Raw genomic sequence first — 26419 nt, 5'->3', positions numbered from 1 at the left:
GTGGACCAAGTCCTTGGTGCCCAGAACACCACCACCGAGTGGATCTTATTACCCCTAACTTCGGGGTGAACAGACGGAGGCTCACAAAAGTCAAAAAGAGTGGTTCTCACACTGAGCTTGCATTAGAATCTCCCGGAAGGCTTCAGATGGCTGGGCCCTCCCCCTGCGCATCCCCCCTCTCTCCCCCGGGTTCTGATTCAGCAGGTCTAGAAGCGGGCTTGGGAAGTTCAACAAGCTCCAGGTAAGGCCGATGCTGCTGGCCCAGGGAACACACTTGGAGAGCCACCACGTTAAAGGTATACTCTACTATTTTGCACCAGAATACAAATCCAGATCCAACACTAAAACCTGTGGCCTGGCCTCCCCACCACCACCCCTTTGAGTGTGTGTGTGTGTGTGTGTGTGTGTGCGGGATTTTATTTCTCTATCAGCAGTAACCAGAGTTGCAGCGCGTTCTGCCCAGCCTCACCGATTCTCCGCTTCACATGCTGCGCTCCGCTCCCCCCCGCTCCCCGAGAGCAGTCAGCCAGAGCCCCCAGCTGGGGTTGTTAACCTCGTCTTCTACCACTGCCAAAGCGCAATACCAGCCAGGGGAGGGGCGAGGCAGGTGAATGGGTGTTGGCAGCGAGCTCCCGCCGAGGGGAAACGGGTGGGTGGATTATGCCTGCAGCCGCCGGAGGTTCCCCCATGACCCCTGTCCACTCAGAAGGGCCCCCCCATCCCCGGGCAGGGAGGGTCCCAGGCAGTGGCCGCCCACACTGGTGATGACCTAGACCCAGATCCCTCACCATTGCCTCAGCCCCTGGGCAGCCCTGTCAAGTTGGAGGGGGCGGTGGGCCCTGCTCGGCGGCTGCCACATAGCGGGCCCGTTGCAGCCCATGAGCCCAGATGCTGCATTTATCTCTCTTGTCACTGATGGTGGCTCCATTTGGGGGCTTTTTGTCAGGTTGTTTTTCCCTTGGCTGTTGTTACTACTCAGTTCAATATTTAATTTTCCCATAAACCAAAGAGTTGTGCTTTTCCCCTCTCTTTTTCTTGCTGGAGTCCCCCTCCCACGGGTGGGGTCTGCCTCCTTCTCCTCGGGCTTCTGCTAGGAGGGAGGGTCTTGGGAGGGGCCAGAGATTTCAGCCCTTTCCAAATGGGGCAGGGATGGGAGGGCACACCCCATAGATTGGGGCCCTCTCCCCACTCTTTCACTCATTCATGTGACAAATATTTTTTGAGCAAATCCTGTGTGTCCGGTGCTTGGGATATGACCATAGACAGGAAGCTCCCCTGCCTCCCTGGTGCTCACGTTCTAGCGGGGGTGTCAGAGAAAAAGACCAGATGCAAACAGATATATGAAATAATTGAACATTAAGATGTGCTTTGTGAAGAAATGGCAGAGTGCTATGACAGAGAATAAATGGACCCAGCTTAGATGGGGAGGTGACATTTGAGCTGATACTTGACAGATGAGCAAGACCCACCATGCAAAAAACTAAGCGGAAGTCAGCAGCAAATGCAGAGGCCCTGGGGTTTGAAGGAGCTTAGGGTGTTCATGGACCACCCCCCCCAATTCTCAGTGTGTTTGGAGCATGGTGATGGGGTGATGGCCTTGGTCAAGGCAAGGCAGGGTCCATAGCATTGTAAGGTCTCATGGGATTCCTTCCACAAACGGGCTATGTGCCTGACGAAGGAAGGAAGGAAACAGGATTTGAACTTGAACTCCTGTGTGGCAGGCCTGCGCTAGCTCTGAGGTTAAGTGGAAGAAAAACAAAGCTCCAGACTTCAAGGAGCACAGTCTCGTGGAGAAACATACGTGGACCCAGGACAGAATGACAAGCACCGGTGTGAATGACAAGAGCAGAATGTTCCAGCCATCCAGAGGATAAGCCCTAACCCAGTCTGGTGAAGTCCTGGAAGACTGCCTGGAGGAGGCAGCACCTGAGGCCAGCCCTAAAGGAAGAGGCGGAGTTAACCAGCAGAAGGACTGATTTGTGCAGGGCACAGGGGAGGCGAGCGACGTGCGGAAGGAACCTTGGGCAGCTCAGTGTGGCTGGAGCAGGGTGGCTGCCTGGAGGAGGTGCTCCTTTGAGCGGCACCTTATGGAAGTGGGAGATACCGGTAGAGAGGATGGAAAGAAACTGAAATGGGGGACCCCCCAAAAAGGGGAAGAAATTAAAATAGAGAATGTGGAGGGGCATTTATACTCATGCACAGACACTTCTATGTTGAGGGTGGCTTTCTTTTTTCTTTTTTCTTTTTTTTTGGAAATGCGGTATAATGATGGTCGCTGATTGAAAGGAAGGCAGTCAATAGAGCAGGCATGCTGAGAGGAAAGAATGGATTTTTGCAAATAATATAATTTTGAACTTGTCTTTTTCTTCCCCCACCCCTCCCCAAATCTAATTGATTACCACCCCATGATAAATGACACCCAGAGCAGGAGTGTGCTCCTCACCATCACACCGTGGGACCCAGGGAATGGGAGAGGCGATCCCCTCCTCTAGACACAGGCCACTCCTGGAAGGGAAAGGAGCTCCCTCAGCCCAGGGAGGGGTGTGGGCAGTCGAAGGGGTCATATGCATAATCCTTTCTGTTTGTACAGCACTTTGTTGTCCTTATGGACACTTTGTGTCCATTTTCTCTTTTGCTTCTCCTCTCAATCCTGGAAGCGGAAACGTTAGCAGGGTATGTTTTATTGAACCCATTTTACAGATGGGAGGACTGGCGCCTGGTGGGTCAGTGGACTTGCCCATGGTCCCATGGGATGTTGGTACAGAGCCTGCGCTGGACACTTGGCGTGACTCTGAGCCGGGGGCCGGGGAGGACCTCACGGGTGGGGAGAGACTTTAACTCCAGTAGATACAGTTCAACACAGGCCTGCTGGGGTTTGTGGAAGGACAGGTTTGTGTTCCCAAATTTCAAAGGCCACAGGATGATTTACAGAGCCAAGAGCCATCACATTATCTTCAAAGTGAGTTACGATGACCAAAACAAAGTTCTGCTTTCAAGATAAAAGACAGGCAATATTTCAGAGTTAATTTCATAAAACTGATCACCCAACCATTACCTCCCTGTGTCAATGTTAACTGTCAAGAATAAAACAACCGCAGGCCCTCCCTCCCGGGCTGGCCAAGGAATGGGGCAGCAGAGGTTGGCTGAGGCAGCCGGGGAGCTGCGTTACCTTTCCTGACGCTAGACAAAAATTGGTCCAGGAAACTTCCAGGTGCAATCCTCTCTCCTTAAGACAGAGTCAAACAAAACCGGGAAGTTGGCTGGCTTGACTTGGGGTCCGGGGATTCAGGGGTGTTTTATGGTGTGTGGTCTTTGTTTGACCATGGATGTGTAGAGCCGAGGGGCTTCCCCTTGCCCAGGGCTGGCCATGTGTCTGGAAGCGGCTTGTCAATTCTGAAGCTCTGCTCAAGTCTAGATTCTCACCACCAGGACTGCTGCCATGTATCCCCTCCCCAATCCAAATATGCCTGCTCCGTGTCTCCTCCCCTGAGGAGGGTCGTTACAGGTAAATGGTGCAAGTGGGCGCTCCCCCCGCCACCCCCCCCCAGGAGACCACTGCACCAGCACAGAGACCTCGGAAGATACATCCACAGAGTCCACGCAAAAAGAGCCGCTTTTGGTGGGTGCACTGGATATGTCGCAGAAGAGTGGGGGAGGGGGAGACCGACAAGCCAGGGGTCTGTGCTGATTCTTTGCCATTATATGCCACAGGGATCACAGCCCGGTGGCCGGCTTTATACTGCCGGTTCTGGAGCCCAGCTTGGAACCCGGGATTGTTCTTGTCCAGGAAGTTGCATGGAATTTATACCCGTGCCTGCAGCTGGCCATCTGCCTTTGACTGGACACTGTTCCCGGGGCCACGGGATCTATCCCAGGCATGGGGCACATGGGGGGGGGGTGCTTGCTTTGACCTTGGTCAGAGATTGTAAGAGGGACGGACGTGGAGATGAGCATGGAGATGGGGTTGGGGAGACAGAGTGAGGACCGGGATGAGGATGGGAAGGGGCACAAGTGGGGAAGGGGGTGGAGGCGGAGAGGGAGGCGGGGATGAGGATGCAGCAGGGGGAAGGAGTGCTGTACTTAGTCCAGAGACAGGAAGGGGAGGAGGAGGGGGAAAGGATGATGTGATGTGTGCATGGAAGAATCCATAAACAGCCAGGGGCTCCCAGGTATAGACAGCTCCCTGACTGCCTGCACCCAGAACCCTCCACCAGGAGACAGGAGGCGAGATGCAGAGTGACATTTCCCTGAGACACAGAGACTGAGGAATATGTTGGTGGGGAGAGTGTGGGAAGCCGGGGCTGTCCACGCTGATATTAGCAGCTCTGCTGTGTCATCGTCCATACAACTGAAATCTGTTATTTTCTTATGAGCTTGATTAACTGTACATATTGCTAACACCTGCTCAGAAATATAACGAGGGACAGGAACACATCTCCCAATCAGGGTCTGCGTGGGCAGCTTTCATGACGTGGGTGCAGATCTCCAGAACGGGGATGTGTGCACGCACAGATGTGTGTGTGTGTGTGTGTGTGCGCATTGGGGGGGAAGGGGGGCGTTCGTGCTCTGCAAAGAAACCTGGCCAGGATTTGGAAGTCCTGAGTGCCAGTCTAGACTCTGCCACTGACTTACAGTGTGACTGTAGGCAAGTTTACTTACCTGTAAAATGGAAAGTCTAGACCAGTGTTATCCAGTAGAAACATCATGCAAGCCACATTTATAATTGTGAGTTTCCTAATCACCACATTGAGAAAGTATATAAAGGTGAATTAAATTTAATAATATATTTATTACATCCAGTAGAGCCCAAACAGTTTCACCATATAAAATTTCAATTGAAATTTATATTTCAATATAAAATATTAGTGATATATTTAACATTCTTTTTAAAATGGTCTTCAAAAGTCCGTGCGTATTTACCCTTACACAGAGGAACTCAAAAAAGCCACATTTCAAGTGCTCAACAGCCACATGGGGTGAGTTGACTATTATGTTGGAAGGTGTCAATCCAGGGCATCTTCTGGTCTTCTCACTAAACTGTGGGTGTCCCAAAGGCGGAGACCTTTTATTCTCTGGGCCAGTAGCAAGGAGCCTCAGGAAAGAATGTTAGTAAATAACCCTGCTAATAAGTGCAACTGTCATGTATTGGGTGCACTTTCAGAACACCTTTCATCCAATCATCACAAGTACCATGTAATTCCATTTTGCGGATAAGGAACTTGAGGTTCAGAGAGGTCAAACCACTCGCCCGAGGTGGTACAGCCCGTAAGTGGTACAGCTGGTCCTTGAACTCTGGGTAGTCTGATGTACAGCCCACAGTTTTAACTCCTGCCCTGAACCACCTCCCGGATCATGGTGATGCAAATCACACTGCATTGCCAGGCATCTTGTTAGCATCCTGTCGTCTGCTCCTCAAAGCCATCCTATAAGGAAGGTTCTAAGGGTCTCGATGAAAGTGAGAAAGAATGAGTGACATTGAAGGTGGCCCTGCCATTTCTGAGCCTGCAGGATTCTTGCAGGGTATACTTACACCTGCATGTACACCACGAGTGGTACCAGAGTTTTATGCTACAGCTCGAATTGGCATGGTCCCTTCGTCACTGGGGTAGCCGAGGTAAGTAGAGCCCCCCACCGGAGAGCTCCCGAGGGGTCTGCATGACAAGGCATCCATGAAGGCTGAGCTGTGCCAGTAAATGCGTGTTCCTGCAGCTCAGATGTGCACACTTAAGGCTAAAGGTAAATACGAGCTCCTTTCTTCTTTCCAAAGACCGAGGTGGCACAGCCTCACGTCAGAGTCGGGGCGCTCGGGTTCAAATCCTGACTCTGTGAACTGCTGGCGATTTCCTGCACCTCTTAACTTTGCCATCTGTAAAAAGGGAATAAATAAACCCACCTCTTAGGCTGATGGGGAGGATGAAATGAATTCACCCACGCTAAGACCTTAGAACAGCTCCTGGCTCCTAAGTGTTGGCCAATCGTCGGCTCTTGCGGTGGGGCCCCAGGTGTTTGGCTGGAGTTCGAGAAAAGTTAGATTGCAGACTCTGGGACTTGTGGGTAATGGACGTGTTGCGGTGTATGTTTCCCCTCTCCGAATTCCTACCCCACTTACCATCTGTTTCCTACAATCTTATACTTAATTACAATTCTGCATCTATTGTTCTCTCATCGTTTCCCGTTCGTTCCGCTTCCCTTGCCGATAGCACAGCATGGGCTGTTGCCTGAATGAATGAATGAATGGCTCATACCTGGCTTCGTTTCACTAGGACCTCAAAATAGAGTTGCCAGCGGCTGTCACCATCCCTCCCTCCAACCCCAGCCCGTGGGCTTCTCGTCACTGTGTTTCATTGCTGGGTGCCTACAGCGGGCGCCTGGGCGCCATGCCTGGCCCCGAGTAGGTGTCAGGAAATGTTTGTCAAACTTAATTAAACTTAACTAGAGTGAAAACCCCCTGCAGGAAGGAAAGACCCACGGCAATTCATTCTCTCTGCTTCCCCCGCCGCACTTGATCCAAGGCTGGATAAGCCAAAACGGACAGTCTTTCCCAAGTGAAGTTCTCAGATTCTAGCTCCTGTCCTGGCTGAACACAAGGTGGCTGGAAACATTATAGTGGGAACCATGAGAAGAGCAGATGCCTACCCTGCGCTGAGTCCTTTCACATCTAGTACCTGGCCCATCCTTCACATACGTCTGCCCAGTTTGACTCGCGTTTAGCAAATTGGGGAACTGAGGCTCACGGTTTTGGTAACTTGCCCAAGGACATATAGGTGTGGTGACGTGGCTGGGATTTGGACCCAGGAGTTCCCGATGGCTCTGTCTGTGTCCTTTCCAACACCCCCCGGTGCCCAGGAGCTCTGGCTTTGTCGCATCAGCCAGGGGTGGTGGGTGAGCAGAGCAGAGTGAGCCGGTGGGAGGCGGGACCAGCCCAAATAAGCCAACTTCCAGAAAGAAAGGAAAGAAGCAGCTCTTGGCCCCAAATGTCTCTCAAAGTCATCTACTCTCTCTACTGTCCTCATCTTGCTCTAAATGGCCAGCCTGTCTATCCTGAGTCACCCTCTGTGTTTTCAGTCTCCAAAATGCAACTCAGATTGTGTCGCTGCTCTTGCCTAAAATCCTTCAATGGCTCCCCACTCCTCTCAGGACAAAGGAGAAAACTCATAACCAGCGGTGTGCTGGGAAACCCCTGCCCTGGGAGCTGGGGCAGAAGAAGGAAACACACAGAAAGCCCTGATTTGTAGTGGCGGCCAATTTCTGTGGTGTAAAGACGCCTGCTGTGGCCGATTTCAGGCTACCAGCCGCCCATCAACTGCTTGACAACAGTCCTAAAAAGGGCGCATTTGGGTCTCCTGAGCTGGTAGGACCTGGCCCCAGCATACCACTGCAAGCGCTAACCGACCATCAGCTGCTCTGTTCCACACCCTGCGTATCACCCGGCCCCCCTTGGGCACCACTTCATCCCATCCCCAGCTCCTTGCGCACCCCGGCCTGCCTCCCACCATCCCCTGCCCTGGGCCGACGTGCGGCAGACCTTTGCACGTGCGGTTCCCTCCACCTGCCGCACTTGTCCTCCAGCTGCTCTTTGCTTCCTCAGGTCACAGCGTCACTTCCTCAGGCTTAGGTCGTCAGTGAACTCTTCCCAAATCTTTCATTAAACCTCTGTCTTGCTGTGCTTCCCTCTTGGGTAGCTCCCCCAACCTCCATCGAAGTGCTGGCCGCGGACATGCCAGCCCCCTTCAGCCGCTACCAAGCCCAGAACTTCACGCTGGTCTGCATCGTGTCCGGCGGGAAACCAGCGCCCATGGTGAGTACCCCTGGAGTGCCCAGTTCCTCCTCAGCCCCTGCCGGAGCACCCTTCTCGGCAGCTGGTCCAGCTGGAGGTGGCACCACGGCACCCACTTTGCAGAATGAAGGAGAGAGGGTGTGGTCTCCATAAGTTAGCTCTGCACCATCCGCCCTGGTCTGACCCCGTCCACTCATCTGACCGCCCCCCCCCCAGGTGTCCATGTGTCTGCCTTGCTCCCAAGATCCCAGCACAGACAGCCCCATTTCTTCTGAGCCCTGGAGTCCCAGAACTGCACAGTGGGTCTTTAGGGGAGCTCGGCATCGAGCACACTCCTGCCCCAGTTATTGAGCAGGATGGAGACTAATGAGACCCGGAGAGGGGAAAGGGCATGTCCAGAGTCACCCAGTGTTCTTGACAGACATGAGCCTCAAGTTCATGGCCTCCAGCTCCAAGTCCACTGTGGAGGGAGGCAGGGGGAAGGACAGAAGGAAGAGAAGAGAAAGAATGGGCCAACCCCATATTAGACTCAGCCTAACTGCTTCGAGGTCTGTCAGCCCAGCGCACAAGTTACCGTCATGGCCACTTTGAGGGGTGGGGACACTAAGCTGGAGAACTGGGTTCTAGCCCCTGCCCTGCCACACGCACTGAATGATCTTGAGCGGAAAGATTCTCCTCTGCTCCTCAGGTTCTGCAAGGAGGTTTAGGGAGTGGACAATATTAAAATTTTCAACTTTAAAGAAATTTATTTATTTGAGAGAGAAAGAGAGAGAGCAAGAGAGAGTGCACGAGTTGGGGGGGTCGGGCAGGGCAAAGGGAGAGGAGGGAGAGAGAATCCCAAGCAGACTCCCTGCTAAGCTCAAAGCCCTACACAGATCTTGATCTCAAGACTCTGAGATCTTGACCTGAGCCAAAACCAAGAGTCTGATGCTCAATGGACTGAGCCACCCAGGTGCCCCCAAATTTTGAGCTTTTTTTAGAAGCAACAGGACCTGTTTGGTCTCAATGAAACACATGAAGCCTCATGTATAAAACATTTAAAAGTGAAGAAAGGGCAAGCTGCCCTTATTGACCCCTGAAGCACCTGTGTGGAACCCTTAGGGTTCCCTGAATCCATATTGGGAACCCATGGGCTACATGCTCTCAGGCCTCCTTCAAGAGAATTGATAAAACTCTTGCACCTGTGAGTTTCATACATCACTAGGATTAGTGAGGGACTGGGGCTAGAGTGGAGGATGGGTAGGGTGAGAGTTCAAGGTGGGGAGATGAGACATTCTAGACCCCGATCTGTCTCACAGGCAGGATGCAGTGGGGTGACCTGGGGACCCAGGCCAACTTCACCCCAGAACATAGGCCCAGATAGACCCAGCATCTCAGGGCAGGGCAGTAAACAGGTGCAGAGAGACCCAATACACAGAAACAGGCAGGTGGACCCAGGCACGGGTTGGGCAGTAGGCAGGGGTGCAGAGACAAGCCTGTGGTGAGGCCCACCTCCCTCCACCTTGTAGTTCCAAGGAGACAGATAAAAAGGCAATTTCAAACCCAGTGATTGGTGAGAGCAGGATATGGCCCCCGAGTTTCCCCCTTTGGAACCCAAAGAGGTCTGGCCTCCCTATAATCAGACAAGCTGGTCTTTTTCTCCAAAGAACAATTTCTTTTCCAGAGGGCACAAAGAAAGACTCCTTACAGCCCTGGGGCTATGGGAAGACTCCCCACCCCCTGCCTCTCCCTGCTCCTGCCATTTAAGATATGGCAATAAAATACTCAATTTCATATATCTATGTGGTTGAATATAGATATAGATGTAAATGACATCTCTCTCTCTACACACACACACACACACACACACACATGATCCTTCATTCCCCACATTCCAGGCATCTCACATTTTCCTGGGACGTCAGAACTTAAAAGAATTCTTTGGTATAAATTACAAACCTGCTTTTGAAGCACTTTTCAAAGAAAGAAAGAAAGAAAGAAAGAAAGAGAGAGAGAGAAAGAAAGAAAGAGAAAGAAAGAAGGAAGGAAGGAAGGAAGGAAGGAAGAAAGAAAGAAAGAAAGAAAGAAAGAAAGAAAGAAAGAAAGAGAAAGAAAGAAGGAAGGAAGGAAGGAAGGAAGGAAGGAAGGAAGGAAGGAAGGAAGGAAGAAAGAAAGAAAGAAAGGAAGAAAGAAAGAAAGAAAGAAAGAAAGGAAGGAAGAAAGAAAGAAAGAAAGAAGAAAGAAAGAAAGAAAGAAAGAAAGAAAGAAAGAAAGAGAGAGAGAGAAAGAAAGAAAGAAAGAAAGAGAAAGAAAGAAGGAAGGAAGGAAGAAAGAAAAAGAAAGAAAGAAAGAGAAAGAAAGAAGGAAGGAAGGAAGGAAGGAAGAAAGAAAGGAAGGAAGAAAGAAAGAAAGAAGAAAGAAAGAAAGAAAGAAAGAAAGAAAGAAAGAAAGAAAGAAAGAAAGAAAGAAAGAAAGAAAATTCCAAAACAGGTTGTTATGTGCATATGAGATTCTTTGTTGGAGCTATAAACTCTGACAGATTCTCCCTGTCCCACATTTCAACCCCCTTCCTCCTCTCCCACCCCCACCTCTCCCTCCGCCTTGCCCACAGCCCCCCCTCCCCCTCCCCCAGCTCCCCCCCCCTCCTCAGCATCGTCCTCCCTCCCCTCACCTGCACCAGCATCCTCAGAAAGCTGCTTCCTGCCCTCCTTCTCTCCCTGTCTCCCATCGATTTATTTATCTGATTTATTAAAAATACACCCAATCCCCACAGGCCTCTGGGTGCATGTACCAAAATAAAAAGACAGCAAATTAAATTAAATACCGCCTCTCAGAACTTGAATTCCCCATTAGCAGAGAAAGCAAGCAGACCCGTGTTTTCGCCTCATCCCTGCACCTCGCTCCCTCCCACACACGCACCTGTTTACCTCCTTCCGGTCCCGCAAACCTCCAAAACGCTCCCACGCGGAGATCCTTTCCTCTTCATTCTTCTTCCGAAGGCTCACTTACTCTCCGGTGCCCGCCCACCTCCTCCCTCTTCCACGGGCCATCCCAGGTGGGCTGCTGTGGGTCCCTGTTTTAGGACACTGTGTCACTTAAGCATCCAACAGGCCCGACCCAGGAGTAGGTGCTCTTATTCCCCTTTACAAGCAAGGAAACAGGCTCAGAGAGGCTCACCTGCTGGTAAAGACGGAGACAGGCTCAGCCTCTGCTGCCAGTGGCTGGGTGTCCCCGTGGACCTGAGCTGCCTTCGTGCTGGGGGTGCTGGAGGGAAAGGAAGGAAGGGAAGTCCCCCCGGAAGGAGGAGGAGGCCCTGGAAGACGTGGCATTCTGTGGCCGGTTCCTCTGAGATGCCATGCGGAGGGCCAGGTCATTCCCACAAAATCTCTCCCACATCCTCCTTGCAATTTCAGGTTTATTTTAAACGCGATGGGGAACCCATCGAAGCAGTGCCCCTGTCCGAGCCTCCGGCTGCAAGCTCTGACCCCCTCCAGGACAGCAGGCCCTTCCGCAGCCTCCTGCACCGTGACCTGGATGACACCAAGATGCAGAGGTCGCTGTCCCTGCTGGACGCCGAGAACCGGGGTGGGCGACCCTACACAGAACGCCCTGCCCGTAGCCTGACCCCGGACCCCAGCATCCTCTTCCAGCCCACCACCGAGAACGTCCCAGAGACGGTGGTGAGCCGCGAGTTCCCACGCTGGGTCCACAGCAACGAGCCCATCTACTTCCTGCGCCACAGCCACGTCCTGGGCAGTGACGGCACCGTGGAGGTGCGTGCCCTGCTCACCTGGGCGCTCAACCCGCAGATCGACAATGAGGCCCTCTTCAGCTGTGAGGTCAAGCACCCCGCGCTGTCGATGCCCATGCAGACAGAGGTCACGCTGGGTAAGACTTGGTGGGTGCCGTGCTGCAGGCCCCCCCTGCGGAGCTGGGTGGCGGGGAGCCTGGGCGTGGGGTCCTTGGCTTACTGGCCACCACGGACGTGGGAAGGAGATGGAGCAAACGGGCATCAGGCACTGAGATCAGAGCTGGGGTTCTTAAGATTTTTTATTTATTTATTTGCGAGAACATGAGTGAGAGAGATCACAGAGGGAGAGGGAGAAGCAGGCTCCCCGCTGAGCAGGGAGCCCATCATGGGGCTGGATCCCAGGACCCCGGGATCATGACCTGAGCTGAAGGCAGACGCTTAACCGACGGAGCCACCCAGGCGCCCCCAGAGCTGAGGTTCTTTAGAAGGTTTGCTGAGCTGGATCGGGGAACATGTGGGGTTAAGGGGAAGTCAGGGGAGTTTGCTGGACAGGGTCAGGAACACAAGAGGTCGGGGGAATTTGGTCAGTCGGGATCAAGAATATGGAGAGTCAGAGAAGTTTGCTGAACCAGGTAAGGTTCAGCTGCTCAAGGTAAGCAGACAAGGGTTCAGAGGTGGACAGTATGGCCCTGGAGTCTTGCTCTTAGCCTCTCACTGTGCCTCCTCATGAATCCACTGTCATGGGCCACTGCCCCCTGAGCACTGTTCACTTGTCATTCCATAGAGACTTCACAAGCAGCCCCCACAGCCAGGCCTGGTGCTCTGTGCTGGGACCTTGTCAACACAGAGCCTGCCCCCACCGCTCTCTCTGGACCCTCTGTGCTTCCCACTGTTCTTTCTCGAATTTGAACCGCCCCGTCCTCAAGATACAATCTGCTCCGGACTGGGAGGCAGAGAAGCCTCAACCTTCATTGGGCTGCTTTTCCCCAGGAAAGCCATCCCCTGCCCCTCTTGCCTAAGTGGTGGCTTGCCTGGATGGTGCCCTGCCCCACCCCCACTGAGAGCGAGAAAGACCAGACAAGGACTTCAGAGCAGCTAGAGGGGTGAGCTTCCAGTTCACATCTCACACCTCAGTGACGGTGACGAGGGGGTACTGCCACGGGCCTGCCCCACCCCCTTCCCACCTGCACCCTAAACCAGATTAAAGCACTCACCTGCCCTGTCCTTGATCCCAGACTGTTCCCTTGACAGGAGCCATGTTGGTGGGCATCTCACCTTCCATCATCAGAGCAAGGGCAAGGCCCCCTGACAGGCAATGGGCATGCACGGGCATGTGTGTGCACCCCAGGGAAGTGGGGAGTGGGGGACACAGCAGGGCCACCAAGGTGCAGGGGCCAAATTGGGTGGATGAGTAGAGCCCCTAGGGCTGGCTTCCCATCCACCCTTGGCTGCTGTCTGTTGGTGTGACCTCAGGCCTCAGGTCCCTGAACATCAGTTTTCTGACCTGTTGAATGGAGTGAATAATTGGGACCTCACAAATGCCAGGAGCCAGGTTCTATGCAAGATGATTTCCTCACAAGTTTTCCTTGCCCCTCTGCAGTGAGCCTCTGGGGCAGTGAGAGATGCTGTCCTCATTCCAATGTCATAAGTGAGGGGAGCCAGCCTTGGAGTACCTCCCCTTAGGTCACCCGGCCAGGTCTGACCCCAGGCTCACATTCTTCACCACTGTAATCTACTGCCCACCTGCTGGGCCTGTGGTGAGGCCACTCAGAGCCAGTAGGTGTAACCTGTGGAGAGAGCTATGAACCAGAGGGTCCCGAGGGAGTGGAGGGGCTCCTGCACTCTGGCCTTGGCAGGGAGACTGTGGGAGGGGCAGGGTGACAACCTTGGGGCACAGAATCCAACCATGTGGACTCTCTCTATGTGGGTCTATTTCTGGACTCTATCAGGCCAACAAAGACCAGAGCATGCCTCTCTCTGATCCGTGCTATTCCCACGGCCGGGATGTGCCACTCCCCACAAGGAGACTATGCCCGGTGCAAGCTCATCCCTCTCTGAGCCAAACAGTGTTTGCCTATGGAGGATGGAAGGAGGTCCCACGGATGGATGGATGGTGGCAACTACATTCTTCCTATCGATGGAGCCAGAACCCTTGGAGTCACCCACTTCTCCCGCTCTTTTCTCATACCCCACCTCCAAGCCAACGTTAAGCCCTGGCAGCCCCACCTCAGAACCTGTCCCACATCTGCCACTTTTCACGGTTTCCTCTCCGACCACCCAATCCAAGCACCATCAGTCCCAATCTGGATTCTTACGGTAGCCCCCCAGCCTGGTCTTTCTGCTCCCACTCTTGTCCTTTTCTGTTCTTTGTCCTGATTGATCTACTTAAAGTATAAATCAGATCATGACACAGATACACACCCACCCCAGACCCTCCAATGGCAGACAAATAGATTGATAGAACAGAATAGAGTCCAGAGATAGACCCACATAGAGAGAGTCCATTGGTTTTTGATGAAGGCCCCTGGGCTGTTGGATGGGGAAAGAGAAGTCTTTTTTAACAGACAGCTCTGAACAACTGGAGATACTTAAGGACAAAATGACTCCAGTCCCCTACCTCGCATACACATAAGAGTTAGTTTGAGATCACAGGCGCAAATGTGAAACCCAACAACATAATGCTTTTAAAGCAAAACATGGGAATATAGCTTTGTGACGTTGAGGTAGGCCAGGATTTATTTAAAAGGTCACAAAAGGCACCAAATGAAAAACTGAAAATGGGTAAATTAGCCTGAATCAAAATTCAGAGCCTCTGCTCATAAAAAGGCACCTTTAGGAACATGAAGAGGCAAACTGCAGACTGAGAGAAAATACTCTCAAGACAGATATATGACAAAGGACTTGTATCCAGAATATATAAAGAACTACTACAGATCAGTAATGACAAGACAGCTCAATTTTAAAAAAAAGAACACATAGAGAGGACCAATAAGCATTTTAAAGGTGCATAATATCATTAGTCACCAGGAAAATGAAGACTAAAGCCTCAGCGAGATATGTCATTTCATAGTGACTAGAATGGCTAGCATTGGAAAAACTGGTGATACCAAATGCCGACAAGGACGCAGAACAGTCAGAACCCTCACGCATTGCTGCTGAGAATATAAAACAGTACCACTACGGTGGACTCTTAGCAGTTGCTTACCAAGATAAAAACACCCCTACTTTATGACCCAGTAGTTTCACTCCCAAGTGTTTACCCAAGAGAAATGGAAACGTATGTCCACAAAGATTTGGACATGAATGTTTGTAGCCACTTTATTCATCATGACAGCAACCATAAAAACTAGAAGTAAACCAAATGTCCATAATTAGGAAGATGGGTGAACAAATTTGTGGTATATTTGTACTAGGAACTACTTCTCATCAATACAATTGAACTCCTGTTATATGTAACAATGGGGACAGAGCTCAAACACATTATCCCAAGCAAAACAAGCCAGACAGCAGAGTACATACAGCATGATTCCATTTATGTAATAAACTTCTAGAACATAAAATCTCTGGTGCTAGAAGTCAGAACAGTATTTGCCTATGGAGGATGGAAGGAGGCATAAAGGAACCTTCTGGCGGGATGGGAATGTTCTAGAGTTTGGGATGGTGGTTACATAGGTGTTCACATCAAGATTCGTCACATTGTGTTCTTAAAAAGAGTGCATTTCCCTGTAAGACTGCCATTATATTTAAAACCAAATCTCAGCAGTGTTCACCCATCGCTCCCCTCTGCTCCATCTCTTCCAGCCATGGAGTCCTCTTCACTCTTCTGTGAATATGCCCAGCTCGGGCCCACCTCTGTGACTTTGCATTGGCTTTCTTTTCTGCCTAGAATAATCAAGCCCTCTTGCTCAGGTCTTTCCTTGAACACCCTATCTCAAACAGCCTCTTCCTCCTGACCCCATCAACTCCTTGCCTTGCTTTATTTTCTGGTATTACATTTATCTCAACCTATAGGTGTATTATGTGTTTCTTTATTCCCTGGATCCCCCACTGGAATTTAAAGTCCGTGTGGGCAGTTTCTCCACCTGCCTTGTTCACATGGTGCAAGGCTCAGAACAATCCCTCACATGTTACTTAGTAAGCACCTGTTTAATAATTAATTCATACTTTTCTGGGTTGTTGTGAAGATTAAATAAGGCAAGTATGTATAAAGTGCTTAGCATAGTGACAGACAGAGTAAGTACTCAGTAAATATAAGCTATTGTTATTATTCATCATTGTATCCCCTACATTGCCCTGCATAGTAATTGCACAGATTAGGTGTACAATAAAGAACTGCATGTATAGAGCAGATGAATGAATGGGTGGGTGAGTGGAATGGTTGGTCTATGGGTAGGTTTGTGATGGATGGATGGATAGATGGATGGATGGAAGGAAAATGGTTAGATGGGTGAGTGAATGAGTGATATGATGAAATGATGAATGGATGAGAGGGTGGGTGGATGGATAGATGGATGATGAATGGATGGATGGGTGGTTAGGTAGGTGGATGGGTAAATGGTTAGATGGATAATGAATGGATGGATGGGTGTATGGATGAGTGGGTAGATGGATGGATGGATAAGTGGATGGGTGAATAGATGGATGATGGATGGTTGCGTGAGTGGGTGGGTGGATGGATGGATGGATGAGTCAGTGGGTGGATGAATGGGTGGATAGATAGATGAGTGGGTGGGTGGATGGATGGGTGAGTGGGTGGGTGGATGGATGGATGGATGAGTGGGTGTGTGGATGGATGGATGGGTGAGTGGATGGATGGCTGGATGATGGATGGATGGATGGATGGATGAGTGGATGGATGGATGGGTGGGTGGATGGATGATGGATGGATGAGTGGGTGGTGAATGGATCGATGAATGGATGGATGGATGAGTGGGTGGGTGGATGGATGGATGGTGAGTGGATGCATGGATTAGTGGATGAATGGATGGGTGAATGGATGGATGGATGGATGGATGGATGCATGTATGGATGGATGGATGGATGGATGGATCAATGGGTGGGTGGATGGATGGATGGATGGATGGATGGATTGGATGGATCAGTGGGTGGGTGAGTGGGTGGATGGATGGGTAAGTGGATGGATGGATGAGTGGGTGGGTGGATGAATGGATGGATGGATGGATGAGTCAGTGGGTGGGTGAATGGATGGATGGATGTGTAAGTGGATGGATGGATGAGTGGGTGGGTGGATGAATGGATGGATGGATGTTTTAATGAACACCCAGAGTTCCTGGAAAAGCCTAGAGGGACTTTTCCATGAGATTTCACAAGGCTGTTCTTGCAGCAGAATGCTCAGGAGAGTTAAAGAGGGCAACTTATATAATCAGGATCTTTTGCACTCCCCTGGGCAGATGCACACTACTTTACATTTCATATTATAGTCTCCTATCTGTCCCCCATTATTATTTTCAGAGCAACTCCTCAAATAGTATAGTAGCCTATTCTCCCCACTTATAGGTAAGGAGACTGAGGCCCAACTATTTGAATTGACACATCCAAGTCAGGTCGTCAGAGAGCAGAAGACCAGGCCCCAACCCTGGGGCTCTGGAACCCCCACTCTTTCTGTGTATCCAGGGGTGGAGAGCAGGAAAAGTCCAGGGGCTGAGAACATTCCTTTTGGTCACTCTCAGTGCTGTGTTTTAGGAGCAGGCAAGGAAGGGGGCAGGATTCAGCTGCCAGGAGCTTCTGGTGGCTCTCAGGGTGGGGGTGGGAGTGGGGAGGGTGACAGCAGTGGGCCTGGTTTGTGGAAGCAACATTTGATAGGCAGTGAGGGGGCATGCGGAGGCCTATCTGCTGCAAAGGCGCTGGTAGGTCAACAGCTGCCAGGATGGAGCTCAGAGTGAGGGTGGAGCAGAACCCCCTCCTGTCCCCCACTGTCCTTCGGGTCAGCGCCACATAGGAGACCTTGGGAACAGGCAGCTCAGAAAGCCAGGGAGGGAGTCTGGCCGCCCAAGTGGAAGACAGCTTTCTGCCCTCCCCTTCTTCCCCAGCGCCCCCAGCCTCCAGGCCTCCCTCTGAAGACCTGTGTGCCACCAAGCCCTGCTCCTGCCACCTCCTTGCCTGTGGCGAGGCCACACCTCTGGCAAGCCACGACCCTCCTGAGGGCCGGGTTTATGGCCGCAGAATGGGTTTCGTGGTACCCAGCCTCATAAGCACCAGGGTGGGTGAGTAGGGCTAAAATGGGGCCTCGTGCATGTTAGGCTCCCTCTCCCCTCAGTCACTAGGCCCAGGCCTCGGCCTGAAGGATCAGGTGGGGTCTCTGGCACACAGGGCAGTGAGCAATCTGACCTGGACAGGAAAGGGGGTCACACTTCTCTGGGGGGGGTGCCCTTGGGCACCTTCTGCTGGCTGCAGCAGGATACTGCCATCCCAGCGGGACACAAAGAGCGGACAAAATAACCCAGGGCCACCCTCCCCTATGCAGGGCTCCCACCTGCAAACCGGCTTCACAGCCTTGAGGGTTAATAAAGAAGGGGAGGAAGCTTCTTGACCCCCGCCCCACACCTTGCCAGGCCTTGGCTTCCTTACAGGGACAATCCAGAAGGTTGGGAAGTTACACGAGGTGAAGCACAAGGCCGGGCGCGCAGTAGGCTCTTGGTAAATGTTAGCCCTCCAGCCCGCCGCCTCCCTAACAGCCAGCATAGCAGGGTGGGCAGGAGCTGCTCACATTGTTGCCATTGTGTACCTGCGGAGAGCAGGGGAAGTGACAGGCCCAAGGGCACGTGCACTAGGCCAGAATCTGCCCTGGGCGGCCTGGGTCAGGGCTCCTTTTCCCACCCCTCTCCCCCGGCTGGCCGAGGTGGCCGCCGAAGGCTTCCCCACACTCCCCCTCTTCCCACCCATGCTACCCGCAGCCCCATGTGGCACTTCAGACGCATGGCTCGTGGTTTAATTAATAGTCCTTTAGTTTCGTTCTCAGAGAATGAACTTGGCAGGGCCTGGGAGACCACCCACATCTGCTGGCTCTCTGATTTCTGCTGGGAGAGCCGAGTTGGAAGGAGAGGCTAGGGAGGAGGCAAGGCCGGGTGCGGGTGATCCCTGCATACAATACTCTCTGACCTGGCTTTCCTCTCCTTACAGTTGCCCCCAAAGGACCCAAAATCATGATGACGCCCAGCAGAGCCCGGGTCGGGGACACAGTGAGGATTCTGGTCCATGGATTTCAGGTCGGCCTCTCCCTGAGCATCTGGAAGGGTGATGGGAGGTGAGAGGGGCACCGGTGGGCACGTCATCCCAGGCAGCACGTGCTTGACCTCCAGCTCAGTCAAGCGGGCCTCGGTGTCCTGGTCTATGGGGCAAAATTGGCTTTGACAAGGAGTGGCAAGACTTGTACGTATGTTTGCTGACCCATCCAGAACTCAGCAGACATAGCTCATGGACCTTGACGTCCTGTCAAGTCCTAGAGTCCTTCTCGTCCTGGGGTTCAGGGCAGCCATTCCCAACCCCTCGATGGCCTTGCGCTTCCAGAGGCCTCTGGCCCCTTCCTGTTCCTCCTGTGACCCGACCCCCCCTGCCCTGACCCACACAGAATGAAGTCTTCCCGGAGCCCATGTTCACATGGACACGGGTCGGCAGCCGCCTCCTGGATGGCAGCACCGAGTTTGATGGGAAGGAGCTGGTGTTGGAGCGGGTTCCCGCCGAGCTCAACGGCTCCATGTACCGCTGCACGGCCCAGAACCCCCTGGGCACCACCGACACACACACCCGGCTCATCGTATTTGGTACGCCGCCCCGACTGGGGACCGGAAGGACGACCAGGCGCAGCCCTGGCAGGAGCTGTCCCAGGGAGGAGGGAGCATCAAGGGCCCGGGTCCCCTACATTTGCCCTGAGAGGATGCCTTACACGAAATACTGGAGTTCAGTGCTGAAAACCAGAGAGCTCTGGGGTCAAATCCCAGAGCCAGCACTTCCTAGCTGGGCAACCATGGGCAAGCACTTAACCTCCCTCAGTTTCTGCATCTGTAAAATGGGGCTGACACTACCCCCCCCACACACACAGAGGCTTTCAGCTGTAGTGATACCACATGGCAGGTGCTGGGTACAGGGGAGCTCCTTTCCTGAGTTCTGAATGCCGCCCCCATCTGGTTCTCTTTCTATTCTTCCCAACAGAAAACCCAAATATTGCAAGAGGAACAGAGGACTCCAATGGTAAGTCCTCCCTCTCAGAGCTGCTTGCTTAAAATCAAGTGATTTGCAAGGCTCCAGGACGTCCTGGTCCCCCCAGCCACCCCTTTGTATACCCTTGCCTTTCCCTCGAGCCTCAGGCAGGCGAATGTCCTCTAGTTCAGCAGTCTGGGTCAAAGGTGGTGAGGAGTGGGTGCTGAGGCAATAAATGGGGGACTCAGCACCCCAAACCAGCCAGTGGGGATTTCCAGGGACCTAGTGTGCCCCCTCCCCTGCCCCACCACCACTATCCACGATGACTCTAGCTCTCTTGGCTCAGAGAACTTAGTGCCCTGGCCCCAAGAGGATGTGTCCAGCATTGACCTTAGAGTTGTGCCCCCCTGGGCTCTTGACCACTCCATAGAGCATAGTCAGGTGCCTTGGCTGGAGACATTGATTCTCTCCTCCCTGAGCTGCCATCCAACCTGAGCACCACCCCCACGGCACCCAGACACTGCTCCCCAGCCCACCAGCCCTCCCCTCCTCACAGTGAGCCAATCACACATTTCACAATGGAGGCCCCCACACCTGGTCCCCACTGGATGATCCCATGGCCACCAGGCTCAGCCCAGCAGCCCTGGGACAGGGAAAGGGTCACACCAAGTTTGGTGGGACAGGTGGCAGAGCTGGGATTTGAACCCAGCACATCCTGTTGCTGAATCCAGACTTTGCGGGGCGGGGGTGCCCTTTGAAGCTCTGCCACTCGGGGATCCGCACCCTGCCGCACCCATCAGGGTCAGCGGCCCCGACCCTGACCCTGACCCTGCCGCCCGGCACAGGTTCTGCTTCTGGCCCTCCTGGCGTCCGGCTCACCTTGGTGCTCGCCCTGACAGTGGTCCTGGAGCTGACGTGAAGGCTCGGCCCCTGCTCCCACCGCTCCGCCCAGCACTGACATCTCTGCGATCGGTTTTCATTTCTTTTCTAAACTATTTCCAGTCTGTTCTTAGTCTCTTTCTGTCTGTGTCCTGGCTTCTTCAGTCAGTTTAATTAAAACAGAACAATTTTCCCCACCTTCGTCTGGGGCTCTGAATTCTTCATTTATTCTATAGCAGCAGCTGGTACCCCCCTGGTGCCCAGTGTCAGGACGGGCTCTGGGGAGGGGGTGATGGCAGAGATGGAAGACGTGCTCCTCCCAGGAAGGGGAGCGGAGCTGCACCTCATTGCCTCACCCCAATCTTAGCTACCAGATATGGGAAGTGGCCGGACTCTCTCAGGAAATCTGAGACTCTTCAGGGCCAAGTGTAATAGTCAGCAGTTACCACAATAGTGTGGCAAAACAAACCAACCCAAACTTCAGTGGCATGTAACAACACACATTTATGACTATGTTCATGCTCAGGATGAAGCTGTTCCACTGATCTCGTTGGCATGTGGCAGGTGCTGAACAGCTATTGAGTGAGTGAGCGAGTGAGTGAGCGAGTGAGTGAATGAGTGAGTGAATGAATGAATGAATGAATGGATCAGCACCTCTCAAAGGCCTGCTATGGGCCAGGCCCTGTGCTGGGCATCCCGGCTGCAGAGATGAGCAAGATGTGCTATTACCCTGAAGGAGCTCATGGTCCAGTGGGGGGAAAACATTTACCCAACTAGCCAAGGTAAGTCAGTGTGATGAGCGTTCGGCACCTCCCCAGGGCTCTGGAGCACTGAGTTGGGAGAAATTCATTCCACTGGGGTAGGAGAGGTGAGTCAGAGGAAACCAAAGAGAACAGATGTCAGATGAACAGATGCCAGAAGCAAAAAGAGAGGTTGGCCAGGCAGGGAATGGAGGAGAATATTCTAGACAGAGGGAATGGAATGAGCAAAAGCTTACAGGTAGGACAATTTACTATGTACTGTGGGAAAAGACAAGTAGTTATATCAGTGCTTCCCAAAGTACATTACTTCATTCAACCAATATTTATGAAGCAGGTGCCATGGGCCAAGGAGTGTGGTGAATGCTGCAGGTTAATTAGGAACACTGTCGTGTGGCCCTTGTGGCAGTTATCAACTGCCACAATGCTGCTGCGTAACAAACATCCCCAACCATCGACAATGACAGCTGTTCATTATTTTCGTTATGCAGCTGATCTGAGCCAGGTTGAGCTGATTGATTGAGGCTGGGCTCCCTTTTGCATCTGCAGTCAGCTGGGGGCTGCCTGGGCTAGGGTCACTTTCCATGGGATGACTCAGCTCTGCCCCCATATCATCCATCATCCTCCAGCAGGCCAGCCCATGGGAAGCAGAGGAGCAAGAGAGAGAGAGCTGAAGCACACAGGCCTCTTGTGGTCCAGGGGAACCTGCACTCCTGTCCCTTCTATTGGATTTTGTTCACCAGTGCAAGTCATAAGGCCAGCCCCGCTTTAAGGGGTAGAGAAATAGAGTGGACTTGATTTTATTTAGTTAGTTATTGAGAAAGAGAGAGTGCACATGCAGGCGGAGGGGTAGAGGGAGAGAATCTCAAGCAGACTCCATGCCAAGCTCAGAGCCTGACTCGGGGCTCGATCCCATGACCCTGAGATCACGACCTGAGCTGAAATCGAGAGCTGGACACTTGACCTACTGAGCCACGCAGGTGCCCCTAGATTGGACTTCTTGATGAGAAGAGCTGCAAAGTCACATTGCATAATGTGTGGACATAGGGGAGGAGGCAGGCTTAGGGCCATTGTGGCCCCCTATGTGATCCATTCATTCAATAAATATTTGCATGCCTGCATGTTGCAGGTGGATAGCAATGCCGAAGCAGATGATTTTCAAGTGTTGGGGGCTCTCAGATGTTCATCACTATAAACATCCAGGCCAGATCAGCAGGCGACAACCACACAGTGCCGCCCGCCTCCTCATCCTACTTCTTTCTTCCCCAAAGCTCTGTTCTGTCTCACATGAGCCACCTGTCCCCCTCTGCTGCCTGCCAGTAATTTACTTAAGCCTCTGTCACCCAATGCCTTTGCCTGTTTTCTGGAAGGAATAAAAAAGAAAGATTTGTTCCCTCTCTTTGCCTTAATAGAGGGAAACCCATGTAGGCATGAAATTGGAATTGCTTTGCCCTATTAACGGTGTGGTCGTTGGGCTCCACTGACCCCTGAAGTGCATTAATACCTCAGCAGCAAGTGGATGAACTGCATAAAGTGGCAGGGGACACGCCCAAAGAAAGCCAGCTGAGTGCCACAGGGGATGGGGTGGCCTCCTGCTCTGGGCTCTAAATTGGAGGACTTGGTGCCCTGAGCAGACTGGAAATAGTGGTTTGTTCAACCTGGGATTGGAAGGAGGGAAGGAGGGATGTGTAGGGCAGAGCCCAGCCTCAGAGGGCAGACGGATTCTTCATTTCTTTTTCTGCTCGCTTCATCACTCATTTGACAGACTCCCAGCATCCCCCTGGCCTGGGCAGATGCCAGGCAGGGAGATACAGATCGTGCCATCGAAGAGCTCCCAGTCCATCTGGAATGACAGACTGAGGGGAAAAGGGCTGAAGTCCCATGTAATAAGTGTTGGAATAAATATATGAGAGAGCACGGTGGGGTCAGAGAAGGAGTGAGAGATTGTTCTCATTGAGGAAGGTCAGGGGAGGCTTCTAGGAGGTGGTGACATTGCAGCCAGGCCTCGAAGGATAAGAAGAAGGCATTGAAGTCAATTCTGCAAACTTCACAGTTTGGCCCCAGGTCCCTCTGGGCTCCTGAGCTATCTCTCAGGCATCAAATGGGGCAGGTCTTTGGGAAGCAGAAGGCTGCAAGTTTGCTTTGTGTCTCCTAAGGAGGCACATCTGTCTTATAAAAGGCTGCTGGTCAGGGCCTGACCACGGAGTTCCTGACCCCCCTGGAAGCTCCATCTCTGCCCACTGCTCTTCCCAGCCACAAGTGAGTCCTGATCCCTGTGCATCATCCGCAGGTGGTCCCCCCTCCCCACACACCCCCACCGCCGTGGTGCTCTGGCTTTGCAGAGGACCCTCAGGCTGGTCGGCTGCCTCCCCAGCCCTGTGCCCACGATGCCCACTGATCCTGTGCCCGAATGACCAGGCAGGCGCAGAGACCCCTGCTGGGCCTCAAGGGGGCCACTCCCATCCCCCACTCCCAGCCTATGGGCCAGGGCATCAGTCCACCTCCTCCTGCTGGGGCTCTCAGAGCTGCGCTTGTCACTGGGAAGCCGCCATCTGCTGTCTCGTGTGGTGGCTCCGAGTGGGAACACCCTTCTCTGGCCTGGGTTCTCGAGCTGTGAACAGCTGGGGTCCGCCCCCCATCACTCAGGTCACAGGAAGTGGGGGAGGCACACGACATTCACCCCAGTGCTGCCCCTTCCGGGAAGGAGGTCTGTGCCAGCTCTGCGGGTGGTCCCTGGTCACTAACTGCTCCCCAGCCACGAGGTGCTGAGCCCCACAGCACCCCTGAGGGGGAGTCACATGGCTCCTCTGTAGACTGGAGACACCCCCTCTTCCTGCTTCTACCTGGGCTGGGCTGTGGCCCAAGCAGGAGCAGCTCTGGAGACCAGCCTCTGCCCCCCGCATCTCTGCCCGGGGCACAGCCCCCTTCTCCAAGGGGAGATGCGGAGCAGTGAACCGTGGCCCCGACTCGGGGCTCTGGTGCCACACCTCTCGGGGTTTTCAGAGTCGCTATCCCGACCTCAGAAAAGCTGTAGGTTTTATGGAATGTACCCATGTACACAGAGCTGGGAAAACAAAATCAAAATCAAGGGCCCCGGGGCTCTGCCCCTGCAAGGGAGCTGACAGCCCCAGGCAGACCCTCAAACCTGGATGCACACCTCTGCTTTCCCAGGGCAGTGTGGGTGGGTGGCCAGTGTGGGGAAGACTCACCCAGGAGCCCTGCCTGCTGGTGAGAAGGAAAGCGGGGGGTGCGGTGGGTGGGGGATGGGGGTGGGGGTGGGGAAAGGGGCCGTGACCCAGGAAAGCTGCTTGGGGCACTGTGGGTCAGGCTCACCCTGGGATCAGAGATCCTGGGGAGACCGGAGGCTCCTCAGAGGGACTTGGAAGTGAGGGATGGAGAGGACTGAGATGGGGGTCCCTTGGGGAAGACTCCAGAAGAGAATCCTCCAGTCCGGCTGGGCACCTGCAAAACAGAAAGAGACCAACACCTGGACTGAATGAGATGAGGGGAAAGCTGAAGAGGCAGGGTGTGAATGGGAATGAGCCGAGGTAGGGAGAGACAGAGAGACAGACACAGAGAGAGAGACAGACTAAGGGCATGGGAGGGGAGGGGATGAGCAACAAGGAGAGAGAAGGAGAGGGGGAACAAGAAGCCAGTATGGCCACGGAGACAAAGAGGGGGAGACAGAGAGACAGTCAGGAGAACAAGAGACAGAGACAGGGACGGAGATGGAGCAAGAGAGCCCAGCCCAGGAGCCTGGCCAGGGAGGTGGAGCCACGGACCAGAGCGGGAGTGAGTTTTCCAAAAAGCACTTAAGCTGTTGTGTCAGCAGTTATGCCCTTGGCCTCCTCGGGAACGACAGCCCTGAGTGATGGGTGGAAGGAACTAGATGTGCAAAATACATGCGTTTTTGCCAGATGGGCTCAGTTGTCAGCGACAGGCCTAAATGTCAGCGTATACAGCGGAGCCCGAGCTGCGGGCTGCACCGATCGCGGGGTGGGGTGCCCCCTGCCGCCTGGACTGTAACCCCTGTCCTTCCCCCCTCCCTTCGCCTCACACCCAGGCCGGCGCTCCCTCCCGCCTGGCATCCACTGGCCCCGGAGTCCCCAGGGCCCCAGAGAGAAAGCATTTTGGAGGAGTCCTTTCCTAAACTGGTGTCCGCCTTGAACTCCACCTCCTGCAGGGAACTTCCTTCTCTGACCACAGGGAAAGCCCCTTAAATCCCAGCCTGAGGGGATGGGACTCCATAAGGGGGGCCCACAGAGCAGTCAGGCACGCAGACCTAGGTCCAAAATCTGGCCCTGTCATGATCTGTGTGACGTGGCTACTTGGCTTAACCTCTCTGTGTCTCCATTTCCTCTTCTGTAAGCTGGGTGTTCACGGCGTTCATCTCAGAGAGCTCAATGGATGAAGATTGGAAAGCTCTGACTTTAGGGCGGGGCCTAGCACACCTAAAGTGTGCCCTGAGCGTTAGCTCTTGTTACCCACACAGTGCAATGGGAAGCCAGCCACAGCTTTCGAGCCAGCGGTGAGAGCATCAGAATCATGGACGATGCTCAGAAGCGGAGAGGAGAGTACTGGTGGGGGAGAGTTCTAGGTCCTCACTACTCAGTGTGGTCCCCGGACCAGCAGCATCAGCATCCACTGGGAACTTGATGGAAACGCAGAACCTCAGGCCCCACCCCAGACCTGCTGAACCAGAATCTATATTTTAACAAGATCCTAGATGCCTGTGGGCCGAGTCAAGTTTGAGAAGGCTGCTCTTGGCATAGGGAGGCCATTTAGGTGGTTACATAAGCAGTTTGGGGGAGAGATCCCGTGAAGGTCAGCAACGCTGGGTAGAGAGGAGGGATGTGCCAAGCCTTGATTATTTACTGCACATTGGGATGGATGATTTAGGCCTTAAAACAACGCTGCCCCCACGTTCCCAAATTCGGAGACAAAGCTCAGAGGGGCTACTTGACCTGCCCAGACACAAACATACAGTGTACAGCAGCACCCAGGTCTGATCCCCCGTCTGATCCCAGGGGCAGGGCCAGGTGGTGGGGCTGGAGGAGGGGCAGGCTCAGGGGGGAGCCCCCAGACCTCCAGGAATGGTGGTTAGTGAGAGCGAGGGAG

At 53.3% G+C, this 26419-nt stretch overlaps 1 protein-coding gene across 1 annotated transcript in view; it reads left to right on the top strand.

Annotated features, from left to right (window-relative positions):
- Positions 1 to 20740, top strand: part of IGSF21 (immunoglobin superfamily member 21) — a 236111-nt gene extending 215371 nt beyond the window's left edge. Inside the window, exons 5-10 of the mRNA XM_045895505.2 lie at positions 7683 to 7798; positions 11170 to 11644; positions 18648 to 18733; positions 19096 to 19288; positions 19677 to 19715; positions 20510 to 20740. Of these exons, the coding sequence (XP_045751461.2) occupies positions 7683 to 7798; positions 11170 to 11644; positions 18648 to 18733; positions 19096 to 19288; positions 19677 to 19715; positions 20510 to 20583 (983 nt within the window). The 3' untranslated portion in view covers positions 20584 to 20740. The remainder of the gene's footprint in view (positions 1 to 7682; positions 7799 to 11169; positions 11645 to 18647; positions 18734 to 19095; positions 19289 to 19676; positions 19716 to 20509) is intronic.
- Positions 20741 to 26419: the final 5679 nt, after the last annotated feature.

This window comes from Mirounga angustirostris, unplaced genomic scaffold, assembly GCF_029215605.1.
Source record: "Mirounga angustirostris isolate CCGP_5_RB_7025 unplaced genomic scaffold, mMirAng1.0.hap1 SCAF_4, whole genome shotgun sequence".
NCBI lineage: Eukaryota > Metazoa > Chordata > Mammalia > Carnivora > Phocidae > Mirounga > Mirounga angustirostris.
Note: the sequence above shows the minus strand (reverse complement) of the source record. Positions and strands in the feature narration are given on the sequence as shown.